Source organism: Canis lupus, chromosome X, assembly GCF_048164855.1.
Source record: "Canis lupus baileyi chromosome X, mCanLup2.hap1, whole genome shotgun sequence".
NCBI classification, from domain to species: domain Eukaryota; kingdom Metazoa; phylum Chordata; class Mammalia; order Carnivora; family Canidae; genus Canis; species Canis lupus.
This window is the reverse complement of record NC_132876.1, coordinates 69,287,320-69,300,766: the sequence shown is the minus strand read 5'-3', so window position 1 is coordinate 69,300,766 and position 13,447 is coordinate 69,287,320. Positions and strand designations below refer to the sequence as shown.

General features: G+C 45.2%; 1 protein-coding gene across 4 annotated transcripts; it reads right to left on the bottom strand.

Moving 5' to 3' along the window:
• Positions 1–991: 991 nt before the first annotated feature.
• SLC7A3 (solute carrier family 7 member 3) lies at positions 992–12,098 on the bottom strand. Of its 4 annotated transcripts, none has more exons than XM_072816886.1 (12): positions 11,960–12,098; positions 5,214–5,613; positions 4,599–4,757; positions 4,247–4,424; positions 3,931–4,043; positions 3,582–3,804; positions 3,268–3,407; positions 3,060–3,162; positions 2,657–2,817; positions 2,381–2,547; positions 1,516–1,624; positions 992–1,376 (listed from the first exon to the last, which is right to left on the bottom strand). In XM_072816886.1, the coding sequence occupies exons 2-12, from the start codon at positions 5,581–5,583 to the stop codon at positions 1,246–1,248; spliced, it is 1,854 nt and encodes a 617-aa protein (XP_072672987.1). In that variant the 5' UTR covers positions 5,584–5,613; positions 11,960–12,098; the 3' UTR covers positions 992–1,245. The 4 variants fall into 4 exon arrangements, with proteins under 4 accessions (XP_072672987.1, XP_072672986.1, XP_072672989.1 ...); XM_072816885.1 differs by lacking the exon at positions 11,960–12,098 and adding an exon at positions 6,596–7,393; XM_072816888.1 differs by lacking the exon at positions 11,960–12,098 and adding an exon at positions 6,596–7,391 and having other exon boundaries at positions 5,439–5,613.
• Between the last annotated feature and the right edge of the window lie 1,349 nt (positions 12,099–13,447).

Here is a 13,447-nt window from a genome sequence, read left to right as displayed (position 1 = left end):
TGTGCAGAGCCATTCATTAAGGTCCCTGTTGTATTTCACAACCCTATATAGGCTACCCTCCAGCTGCACTCAACTACAGGCCATACTTCCAAATACAATGCTTTTTCATACTTCATGGCTTTGTGCACACTCTTCCCTGACAAACAAGCCTTCCCCTCAGTCCATTTCAGGAACACCTATTCAAGACTCAGGTTGAGCATGTCCTTCTTTGTGTTCCTGTAGCAATTAGCACTTACTCCAGCCCTGGTGTAAGTCACATTGTTTCGTGGTTACCTGCTTGTCCGCCCCCCTCCACGTGATTATGAGTTCCTTGAGGGCAGGGACCATGTCTTTTTTTGTTTGTTTGTTTTTGTTTTGTTTTTTTTTGGGGGGGGACCATGTTTTATGTGCATTTGTATCCCTAGCGCCCAGCACAGGGCCTAGAATTTTAATAGGAGCTCCACATAGTTGTTGAATAAATGGATGAATAATTCTTGGTCTGAGCAAACCTCTGACCTCTGTTCCCTTACTACTTCTACAGCAATCATATGTATAACGTATACAGTTCTTTATCAAACCCCACTTTTACCCACCCCTCCTCCCAGCAGTGCTAAATACCCTAGCCAAAATTTGTTACCCAGGCAGTCACAAGAGTCTGGGTCTCATCCAACTAGGAGTGGAACACAAGACAATGGTCTCAGTGTAGGTTCTGACCAATACCAGTGTTGAGATCAGAGTCCACCCCCAAATCCCAAAGACAAGTGTTGCTGTCCTACTTATTCAGAATCTAACCTGCAGTATAGTAAGAGGGAAACCTATCTTAAGATCGTTCAAGTGTGACTAGACTTGACCAGTGGTCACCCTACCCTCCTCAAACCCTGAGCCAACAAGAAACACAGGCAGAACAGATACTTTTGCCATGACTACAGCAAACACAGGACACTTATCTGAAGCTCTCCACACTGAAAGTCAGGCTCCACATCATTTCTAGCAAGCAAAGAACAAGACATAGTTTTTTTTTATAGTTTCTTTTAATAAGTTTGTAAAAGCCAGTAAGCAGCTACAGACACAAGTGAAAAGTAGACCACTAAGAAAAAAATAAAAGGGATGAGGAACAGCAAAGACACATCCTTCACTCCACAATAAATACAGAGCTCTATTAGCATTCCCCCACTGACATCCCATGGGAGCCCTAGCTTCTCCTGTGCTCAAAGGTACTCTCCATTACTGCGCAGGGGAACCAGACAGCATTCAGGCATGATGACGTCAAATCGAATGTGTACAGGCATTGCTGAGATCAAGGTCTACAGTTTTGGCCCTACACTTGAGTGGGGCTTGGTCACTCTTAACTTCTTCCAAGCTGTGCTGGATCCCATAGCCAAAGTAGATAGCAAACCCTAGTGAGGAAAAGAAGCTGCTGTGAGGTAGGGAAATAGTGATCTGTAAAGGCTTAATAGGTCCCTCTACATGAGAAGAAAAGGGAAAAGAATTGGGACAGGAACCCAAGAGGACTACTCTTCCCAAGTGGATACCTACCAATCAGCATCCAGACCCCAAATCGGGCCCAGGTGCCAGCTGTCATCTGCATCATAAGGTAAACATTCACAAAGATGCTCATTAGAGGGAGGAGAGGCAAAGCAGGTACCTGGGAACAAAGCAAAATCTTTGTATATACCATGTAGTGATGGAAAAAGAGATCCCTAACTTACTCAGGCCAGGAAAGGGAGGGTCCAACTCCCACTCATCTTGTATTTTTCAGGGCCCACTCATTTAATGTGCCTTATAGAGGAAGACTCCAAGAATACAGTTGGGGGAAATTGAATTAGAAAGGAACTACGGAGGGATCCCTGGGTGGCGCAGCGGTTTGGCGCCTGCCTTTGGCCCAGGGCGCGATCCTGGAGACCCGGGATCGAATCCCACGTCGGGCTCCCGGTGCATGGAGCCTGCTTCTCCCTCTGCCTGTGTCTCTGCCTCTCTCTCTCTCTCTGTGACTATCATAAATAAATAAAAAAAATTAAAAAAAAAAAAGAAAGGAACTACGGAGGGGAGAGAAGAAAGAAGTCTTTGGCCTAGGTATCTCCTGTATCTTTCCTTTCTTGGTCAATTAGAGAATATTTATGAACCTTATTTTTTTTAAAGATTTATTTATTTATTTATTCATGATAGACACAGAGATTGAGAGAGAGGCAGAGACACAGGAGAAGGGAGAAGCGGGCTCCATGCCGGGAGCCCAACGTGGGACTCGATCCTGGGACTCCAGGATCGTGCCCTGGGCCAAAGGCAGGCACCAAACCGCTGGGCCACCCAGGGATCCCCACTTATGAACCTTATTAGGCCACAAAGCATCTGGAGCTTATTCTTCTGAGATGGTTGGGTGGGTGGAGAGAAAGAGGTCATTTACCTTAAAGTGCAAGGGAGTAGAACTCTGTGGCTGTCTCCAGATGACCCCAGTGATCCCAGTAACGAGCATCAGGAGCAGCACAACCACTACAGTCCACACTGGGTCTCCAGAAACCAGTGGAATTGGCCACTGGGCCAGCACCAGGCAAAGAAGAGTCAGCAGCAGAGCTTCAGGGGTCAAGTTGAGAAACATCAAAACCAACTCTTGAGACCAACATGTGAAGACATTAGGCACCCCAATTCAAAGTGACCCCAGAGGAAAAAAGCCATTGCTCACCAACCAATGAGGAACAGACATAGACAACTTGGCCAGAGAGTGGAGTAGGGATGGAGCTGAGTGGACAGAACAGCCCCTGTAGGGTCAGCTTTTCTGCTCCAGCCATGTTCTCTTCTTGCAGCTCCACTTCATCCTCTTCATTCTTCAGCTCAGGCTGATACCTGAGGCATGAGGAAGAAGACAGGATTAAGAGCAACCCTTAACTGCTTTAGCATCTCCTGCCATGCACCTTAACCTTCCTCATAGTCATTAAGGGTACAAGCTCTTCTTGGCAGGGAGGGGTAAGCCATGCTCCTCAAGGAGAGTCAGGATAAGGAAGGCGGAGGAAGGAGGAGGAGCAGATCCCCATTATTCATCATCCAAGAAGAGAACCTCCAATCTTAGTTCACAGAGGGAGTCTCACCTGAGGATGAGAACACAAATAGCCACCAGGGAGTAGGCAAGTAGGGTCCCAATCGACATAAGGTCCACAAGATCAGTGAGTTCAAAGAGGAACGCCATGAATGCTGAAATTGATGGGTGGGAAACAAGAAATGAGAGGAGGGAAGAGCAAAGTTAAGGGAACTGATGAAAAAAAACAGAGAAGGGCAAAGAGGATTTTTTTCCTTTACCTGCAATAATGCCAGAGACCACAGTGGCCACGATGGGGGTGTGTGTACCCGTGTGGACTCTGGCAAGGACACGGAACAGGAGGCCATCCTCTGCCATTGCATAGATCACCCGAGGCATGGGGAACATAGAACCTAAGAGGCTGGAGAAAGGAATGGCCAGAGTGGCATGAATTCACTGCAATCTCTGTCCCTGTGCCTGTGAGGTTAAGGAGTCTCCACCTTCTCCTCACAGTCCTTTTAAGGGGTATTCTCAAGTACTGAATGCTGAAGCCTGAGACTCTGACAGCAGAGGAGAACAGAAGTCCGACACTGACCTGGTAGAAAGAGCACAGAGGGATCCAAGAGCCACAACATAGCGGGCAGGGGCCCATCCCGTATAGAGAAATGCTTCAGGCAGGGGGCTCTCCGGTTGAAGCTGGTAGTAAGGCATCATAAGCGTAAGGGCCGAAGAGACACCAAAATATGCCAAAAAGCAGACAAACAGTGAAACGACAATGCCCACAGGGATGGAATGCTGGGGATTCTGAGCTTCTTCACCTGCAGGAAGGGGCACAAGTTTCCAAATGAGGAAAGCAGGCCTGCTCCTCCACCACCCTCAATCTGCATGCCACTTGGATATACACTATATACCCCAGCCCCAGACTGAACCAGAATGACTGTTACCAGTGGTAGCAATACAGTCGAAACCAACAAACGCATAGAAACAGGTAGCTGCTCCACGGAGAATCCCCTCAAAGCCGAAAGGCACAAATCCTCCAGAGCCCAGAGGGCCCAGGCTGAAGTGGAAGAAAGGGATGGAAAAGGTAAAGGTGAGCTCAGCAAACTCTGTCTTTTCTCTAATGCCAAACTACTCAGGCAGGCCTTTCAAGACCTCGACACCCATTCCTCCCCAACCCAATCCTGAAGCCCTTAGCACAGACACCCCCCCCAGAGCTCCCCATCACGCTCCCAGCTCTGCCATCTCCAGAGTGAACCTAACCTATAGGTGTCATTGAGTCCAGCCACAGTCAGTTTGTAGTCCCCTTCTGTGAGTTTCCAATTGTGAAGGTCCCCCTTAATGAAGCCAGAGATGATGACAAAACCAAGAACCAAAAGGTTCACCACTGTGAACACTTTGGTAACCAGGGCTGATTCACTAGCTCCCAAAGCCAGCAATCCTGCAGGAAAAGAAGCAGTCAGGACTCAAAGTCCTCAGTTCAAGCGTTGTTTCCCCACCTCTGAGCACACCTTTTCTCCCCAGCTTCTCTTCTTTCTCACCATTATCACCTCCACCGCCTTGGTCCTTCCTAGCCTAGCCCTGCCCCCACCATTAGCCCTGTCTCTTCCCTCACCGGTGAGCAACAACACAAGCCCCATAGCAAAGAAGTCTGGATATTCTGCGAGGACATGGGGAACATGCAATGAGATGCTCCCCTGCAGGGTCTGAGAGATGTGGTTCCCAATCAGGTTGTCAAACGCCGAGCTCCAGGCCCGGGCCACACTGGCTGTCCCTGGTGGAGCAGAGGAAGAAACATGGGGTCAAATTTCCTTCTCCTCCCCTCCTCGCTCCCCCAAACCAGTCACACAAATAATCCCTTCTGTTTTCACCTATTCTTACTTTTTTTTTTTTTTTTAAGGAGCCTTTACACCCAAATGTGGGACTTGAACTCACAACTGGAAGATCAAGAGCTGCATGCTCCACCAACTGAGCCAGCCAGGTGCCCCTATTCTTACTTTTGAAAAACCAAAACCAGTCAACTTAGGACACCAGGACAGAGATAAGGAGAAATGAAAAGTTTCTCCACATCTTCAACCCTCCCAGCCAGCCCCCCAACACACAGACACATTTAGGGATATTGAAGTCCTATAAATGTTAACGAATTTATCACTTCACCACAGTGTCCAGATTTCCTGACTCAAAGCCCCTTCATTGGCTGTACATTTTCCACCCTGCCCCAGCGTCTCACCGATAACATAGGAGAGGATGAGGTTCCAGCCAGTGGTGAAGGCCCAGAGTTCACCCACTGTGACATAGCTGTAGAGATATGCAGAACCAGAACGGGGGACTCGGGCACCAAACTCAGCATAGCACAGTCCAGCCAACACAGAAGATAAAGCGGCCACCAAAAAGCAGATCACAATGGATGGTCCTGCTTTATCTTTGGCCACCTCACCAGCCAGGACATACACACCTGCACCCAATGTGCTGCCCACACCCAGGGCCACTAAATCCAGAGTGCTCAGGCATCTGGCAAGGCGAGTCTCAGCCATGCCTGGCTCCAGTGCACGTCTGCGTACCAGCTTTTGACCAAATCTGCGAAGTGCCTGCCACAGCATTCTAGCTGGAATTGAAGAGGATTCTAGGATCTGGTGAAAACAAGACAAAAAAAAGCCCTTCAATAGGGCTCATTATCCCTAAGCTCTTAAGAGTGCATTACAATACCCACTCCACCAAGCAAAGGATTGATGGGGGGATGGGGAGGATATTGAAGGGACAAAGGCAAGTGTCTTCCCCTAACCTCAGTTTCTTCCTTAACAAGTAGGAATAAGAGTACCTCACAGGTTTGGAGGACTAATTGCAGAGAGACAGGTGAAAGCCCCCTACAGTACTGGCACCTCCCGAGTGCTCAGTCAGTATCAGTCTCTTTCTGTGAGGGGGAAACTCGGGTTTATCCTAGACCCCAACCCTCACAGGAATCATGGAACTTAATCTGTGCCGGTCCCTGGCCTGTAGCTCCTTGGGAATTAAACAGAACTCACCCCAGGTGCGGCCAGCAACTCTGGGCAGAACCCCCTTCTCACTATCCGTGTTCCTTTTCGGTGCTTACCCCAAGGGCTACTTAATAGGCAAGGTTCTTAGATTGCCGGGAGGGAGAGGAGGGGGAACCGACCTCCACCGCAGATCAAAAGTGAGAACGACTCAAATCCATCCCTACTCACCAAGCCGACACCGCGTATAACAGGCTACTGTCGCCTAGGGGAGTGAGCAAATGTTCCCCCAATTCCTCCCGCTTTGCTAGGCTGACCAGCAAGAATCAACAGTGGGGCGGGGCTTCGGCATCTAAAGATTTGGAGATGCACCCCGAGAGGGGCCCCAGAGCAGCCCGAAATTGCTTGCAACAGAGAGGGGTTCCACCCTATGCCCCCCAACTCAGCTCCCAGATTCATCTAGAAACGGTCTGGGGCTGAGGTGGAGACGGGAACCTTGGCTCCTGGGGACGGGGTCTTGCCCAGCAACAGGTCACGGCCGCATTGATGCAACTGCATGCTATGGTTGCCAGAGAATCCTAGGTATTGCCCAGACCCTCGCAGTCCCCTTCCGACACACGTGTCGGCCCCCAAGGCTTACCGGAGAGCTGTGGAAGCCCAAGGAGAGGAGAGTCTCAGATTGGGGTGGGTGAGGCTGAGTTAAACGAGTTGGGTTGGGGGTACGGACTTCGGCTGCTCAGGCTTCAAAGCTGCGGCTTGGGGTCGTTGCGCGCCAAGCGCCCCCTTATATACACCAGGAGGCGGAGCCGGTAACGTCATGGAATCCCACCCCCAATCCTCCCTACACCACACACTCTGTCTCTGTCTCTGTCTCTGTCTCTCTCGCTCCCTCTCTCATTCACTCATTCCTCGGCTTTGCAAAAAGGATTGCGTGCAGCCTGAGACTGCTTCCCACTTGCAACAGCCAGCCCAGCGTGGCAAGGAGCAAGAAAGCGAGGGTTGGGTGGGGGGAGGCTTTTCCCATTCTGCGAGCTTATAGTCAGAGCCGGACAATGAGAGGCTTCCAGGCCCGAGACCCCATGGGATTTTCTACCTTTGTGCCTTAATGGTCAGAATTTGTGATTGGCGGCGGTGGGGGAGGGGGGAGAAGTGGAGGAGGAAACCGCACAGGAAGTCTCCAACTCACTCTCCCTTCAGCCTTTCTTTGCTTGTTTTTTCTACACGAGGTTCCCTCACCCCAGAAATCCTTCCCAAGGACCATACCAGATTATGGGCAGCTGTCTGCCTCCGATTGCTCAGCTCTCACCCTCAACTGCGGGTATTTCAATTGCAGTCAGCAAGGGAATGGAGATGATTTCAGCCACCACAGAAAATTCATCCCATTTAGGATTTTAGGCCACAGACTCTCTAGCTTAGTCCCAGTTGAACTATTAAATCTGGAACTGTAACAATGTTGAATTATTGGAGGAAGAGGTGTATTTAATTCCATCTTCCTGATGAGTAAACTGAGGCTCAGGCATGACTTACCTGACATCACACCATAATAATTTGTTGACCATCTTACTGATAAACCTGGCCTATTGGACTTTGATGCCTGCTTCCTATAGGTGGCCTACTTCATTTAAATGCACAAGAAGAGGGGCATCTGGGTGGCTCACTCAGTTAAGCATGGGACTATTGGTTTCCCCTCTGGTCATGATCTCAGGGTCCTGGGATTGAGCTCCACCTGGGACTCTGCACTCAGCATGGAGTCTGCTGTCCCTCTCCGCCAGCTCCTCCTCCCCCATCTCTCTCAATCTCTCAAATAAACACATAAAAGTAATAAATAATTAAATGCACAAGAAGAGGAGGCGTGACAGCAAGCAAAACAGGGAGAAGCACCAGCATTGGGACCAGCCCTTTTAGGCTGAGAATTTCTGGGAAACAGAAAAGATGCTTTAGAACCAAAGAATGATCAGAGTTGGATGTCAAACCCATAATTCCATCCAACTCAATCGGTTCTTTTTTTTTTTTAAGATTTTATTTTTTTTTAATTTTTTTATTTATTTATTTTTTATTGGTGTTCAATTTGCCAACATACAGAATAACACCCAGTGCTCATCCCGTCAAGTGCCTCCCTCAGTGCCCGTCACCCATTCCCCCCCACCCCCCCCCTCCTCCCCTTCCACCACCCCTAGTTCGTTTCCCAGAGTTAGGAGTCTTTGTGTTCTGTCTCCCTTTCTGATATTTCCTACCCATTTCTTCTCCCTTCCCTTCTATTCCCTTTCACTATTATTTATATTCCCCAAATAAATGAGAACATATAATGTTTGTCCTTCTCTGATTGACTTCACTCAGCATAATACCCTCCAGTTCCATCCACGTTGACGCAAATGGTGGGTATTTGTCATTTCTAATGGCTGAGTAATATTCCATTGTATACATAAACCACATCTTCTTTATCCATTCATCTTACCTCAAAGATACAGATGCAATGAAACGCCGGGACACCTGCACCCCAGTGTTTATAGCAGCAATGTACACAATAGCCAAACTGTGGAAGGAGCCTCGGTGTCCATCGAAAGTTTCATTTTTTTAAAAGATTTATTTATTCATAAGAGACACAGATTGAGAGGAGAGGCAGAGACATAGGCAGAGGGAGAAGCAGGCTCCTCGCAGGGAACCCCATGCGGGACTCGATCCCAGATCCGGGGATCACTACCTGAGCCAAAGCAGGTGCCCAACCGCTGAGCCACCCAGGCATCCCAGATTTTATTTATTTATTCATGACAAACACACTTACACACAGACACACACACACACAGAGAGAGAGAGAGAGGCAGAGGGAGAAGCAGGCTCCATGCAGGGAGCCCGACATGGGACTCGATCCCGGGACTCCAGATCACGCCCAGGGCCGAAGGCAGCGCTAAACCTCTGAGCCACCTGGGCTGCCCTCAATCGGTTCTTAATCATAATGGAGCAATAAGAGTTGTGAAGGTGTGGTTCTCCTTCATCAAGACATCTCAAGTATTAAAAATGGACCCCAAAAAAAAATAAAAAATAAAAAATAAATAAAAATAAAATTTAAAAAATGGACCCAAATATTCTTATTTCCTTTAAATCATATATTATGAATATGGCACCCATGTATCTAACTAAAATCTAAATCCTTTTAAAAGTAATTAGTATTTTCAGCTATCTACAGCTCCATTTTGGCATTCTGTAAGTATTCATTGAGCACTGTTTATGTGTATAGCAGCTAGTATAGCAATGACAAGATTACAAAGGAACCAAAATGAAATCTTTGTCTTCCTAGTCTTAAAAATCTAGTTAGGGAGTAGGTACCTGGCTGGCTTAGTCAGTAGAGCATGTGACTTTTGATTTCAGAGTTGTGCGTTTAAGGCATAGAGATTACTTTAAAAAAATAAAATCTTAAAAAAAAAACCTAGTTAGAGAAAGAAAACACAATTCAATTAAAACAGTAATACACTGGGGCACCCAGGTGGCTCAGTCAGTTGAGCAACTGCCTCTTGATTTCAGCTCAGGTCATGATCTCAGAGTCCTAGGATCCAGTTCCACATAGGGCTCCACAGTCAGCACAGAATTGGCTTGTCCCTCTCCCTCACCCTTCACCCTTCCCCCTACCCTCTTTCTCTTTAAAATAAATAATATTTTTTAAATAGTATTACATAGTGGTTGGGAGTGCAGTCTTCAGAGTTAGACCAGGTTAAATTCCCAGCTTATCCACTGTGGCCTTGAACAAATCATCTAAAATCTGAGTCTCAGTTTCTGGATATAATATACATATTTCACGGGGTTGTCGTGATACTTAGGTGAAATTATGAAGTCAACTTTTCCTGCCTGGTACAAGGGAAGTGTTCAGTGAAAACTGGACACATACTTAGAATAATATATTAGTGGGTATAATAATCATTTGGTTGCTTAGATTAGCTGACTGATTCGATTATGAGATTGACAAACTGATGTTTTAAATATTCAGGAAAAGGACATCAGTACACAGTGGAATATAGAAAGAAGCTTTCTTAGTTTGTAAGGGGTTAAGAAGTGGTTGGCAAGGAACTCAGGCTGTGCCTTGAAGAATGAAGAGTAGATGAGCTCTGGACCTACAAAGAGGCATGAAGTAGTCAGGGGCCCATACAGAGATGAGCTTAGCAAGTGTAGTGTTAGGCAGCAATGGAAGATAAGATTGGGTAATAGATGGCTCCCCCTTGGAGTAAAGGGTGTCATAAATGAATTATCCAATATGTAAATAGTAATTCTTATCCTTGGTCATAAACTCACACTCAAGTCGAACAGTGTACTCAATTATTCAATAAAAATTTGGCCAATGACTTAGAAGCATTAGGTGGTGACCTCCAATTCCAGCATTCCCAGATTTTGTGAACAACTATCCCCATTGACCTATTCATCCCTTTCACAAATTTGTAGGATTCAACCACATTTCCTCACTCAGCTTTTATTTTTCCAGAAGTTCCATAGTGCCCTCAATCATTATGGACTTCCTCTTTCAATATCTCTTTTCTGTGGTACAATGGCCACGTACAAACACTAATTTTTTTTAAGTAAGCTCTATGTCCAATGTGGGACTTAAACTCACCACCCTGAGGTCAAGAGTCTACTGATTGAAAAAAAAAAAAAAGAGTCTACTGATTGAGCCAGCCAGATGCCTCCAAACACTAAAGTTTTTGTTTTTATTATCAAACAACTTAACATTAATGAAACCTGCAAAAAAGTTACCCATAATTCCTAACAAACCAACTATGTGGGTTTCAGCATGTTCTGTTATGGTCTTTGTCTATATTCAATTAGCATATAGTTTTGCACTCTCTTTTTTTCATGATCAAATATTTTCTCAAATTACTACTACTGTTCAGAATTATCATTTTTTTTTTTTAAAGATTTTATTTATTTATTCATGATAGTCACACAGAGAGAGAGAGAGAGAGGCAGAGACATAGGCAGAGGGAGATGCAGGCTCCATGCAGGGAGCCCGATGTGGGATTCGATCCCGGGTCTCCAGGATCGCGCCCTGGGCCAAAGGCAGGCGCCAAACCGCTGCGCCACCCAGGGATCCCCAGAATTATCATTGTTCAGAATTATACTGTTCAGAATTATCATTGTTGGTAGTTGTGTAATATTCCGTAGCACTGGCAACTGAGTGGCTCATTTGGTTGAGCATACAACTCTTGGTTTTGGCTCAGGTCAAGATCTTGGGGTAGTGATATTGAGCCCCACCTCAGGCTTTGCATTCAGCTAGGAGCCTGCTTGAGATCCTCTCTCCCACTCTCCATCTGCCCCTCCCCCCACTTTTGCATGTACACATGCACAAGTGTGCTCTCTCAAATAAATAAATATTTTTAAAAATATTCCATAGCATTATGCAACATTATTTATGTAACCATTTAAACATTTATTCAGGTTGTTTCCAGTTTTCCTTTATTCTACGAAACATCATTCACACAATGTCTCAAAAAGAAAAAAACCCATGATGTTCCTATTTAATAGAATTACTTTCTTAGGCTTTGTTCCCAGGAGTGGGATTATTGAGTCAAAGATAATGAAGATATTTATAAACTTTGATACTTGTTACAATGCTTCACCAAAGGAAATTTTTTTAAGAAGATTTTCATTTATTTACTCATGAGATACACAGAGAGAAGACAGAGACATTGGCAGAGGGAGAAGCAGGCTCCCCACAGGGAGCCCAATGCAGAACTCATCCTGGAACTCCAGGACCATGTCCTGAGCCGAAGGCAGATGCCCAACTGCTGAGCCACCCAGGTGTTCCAAAGGAAAATTTTTAAATCAATTTACAGTGCTATCAGTCATAGTAGAGTAAACCAGCTTTACCACAATTTCCACAGCATAGCTATCATTGTTTAAAGTTATTTGCTAATCAAAGTAGAAATTCATCGTGTATAATTAATAAACAGTTCAATAAATGTTCACAAAATGAACACACACATAGCAGCAACCACATCAAGAAACAAAACATTAGGAGTACCTGGGTGGTTCAGTGGTTGAGCACCTGCCTTTGGCTCAGGGCATGATATTGGTCCGGGAATCAAGTCCCACATCCAGCTCCCTGCAAGGAGCCTGCCTCTTCCTATGTCTATGTCTCTGCCTCTCTCTCCATGTCTCTCATGAATAAATTTTAAAAACCTTAAAAAAATAAAAGAAACAAAAATTATCAGTCCCCAAGAAATCCCCTTCCTGCTTCCTTCCAGTTACTATTCCCCTTCTAACAAGAGTGACTTCTGTCCTGACTTCTAACAGAATAGACTTTAACCTGTTTCAGTACCTGATGTAAATGGAATCATACAGTATGTACTCTTTTGTTGATATAAAATCTATATACCATAAAATTCCCCCCTTTAAAGTACACAATTCAGAGGCTCCCAGTTGGCTCAGTAGGTTGTGTTCAACTCTTGATTTTGGCTCAGGTCTTGATCTCAGGGTCATTAGATTGAGTCCCATGGCAGACTCTGTGCTGGGCATGGAGCCTTAAGATTCTCTCTCTCCCTCTCCTTCTACCCCTCCCCTCTCTAAATTTTTTTTTAAATAAAGTATACAATTCAGTAGTTTTTAGTATAAACAGATGCACACATCTGTCATTACAATCAATTTTGTTACATTTAAAAAAAATTTTGGAGCATTTTCTTTTTTTCTTTTTTTTTGGTGCAAAATGGTGGTTTTACTAGGATACAGGGACGGGACCCATGGGCAAAAAGAGCTGCTCCCCAATTTTAGAACATTTTCGTCATCCCACAAAAAAGACCTTTTCCTATTCCCAGTCATTCCCCATTTCCTACCAACCCCCTCACATGATCCCTAGGCAACCATGATTCTACTTCCCTTTTTATTGCCAATTAATGTTTCATTGTATGGAAATACATTTTATTTATCTGTTCATTAACCAATAGATGTTTGGGCTGTTTCTATGTTTTCTGGCTCTATGAATAATGCTGCTATGAACATCAGTGTACACATTTTTCTGTGGACATGTTTTAAATTCTTTAGAGTACATATCTAGGAGTGGAACTTATGGATCATATCGTAACTCCATATTTAGCATCTTGAAGAACTAACAGACTGTTTTCTACAAGGGTTTTACCACTTTACATTCCCACCAGCAGTGGATGAGTGTTCTAATTACTTCACATTCTCACCAACACTTGTTATGAGCCATCTTTAAAATGTTTTTTAAAGATTATATTTATTGTGGTTTTGATTTGTATTTCCCTGATGGCAAGTGATGCGGAGCATTTTCTCATGTGCTTGTTGGCCATGTCTCTGTCTTCCTCTGTGAGATTTCTGTTCATGTCTTTTGCCCATTTCATGATTGGATTGTTTGTTTCTTTGCTGTTGAGTTTAATAAATTCTTTATAGATCTTGGATACTAGCCCTTTTTCTGATATGTCATTTGCAAATATCTTCCCCATTCTGTAGATTGTCTTTTAGTTTTGTTGACTGTTTCTTTTGCTGCGCAAAA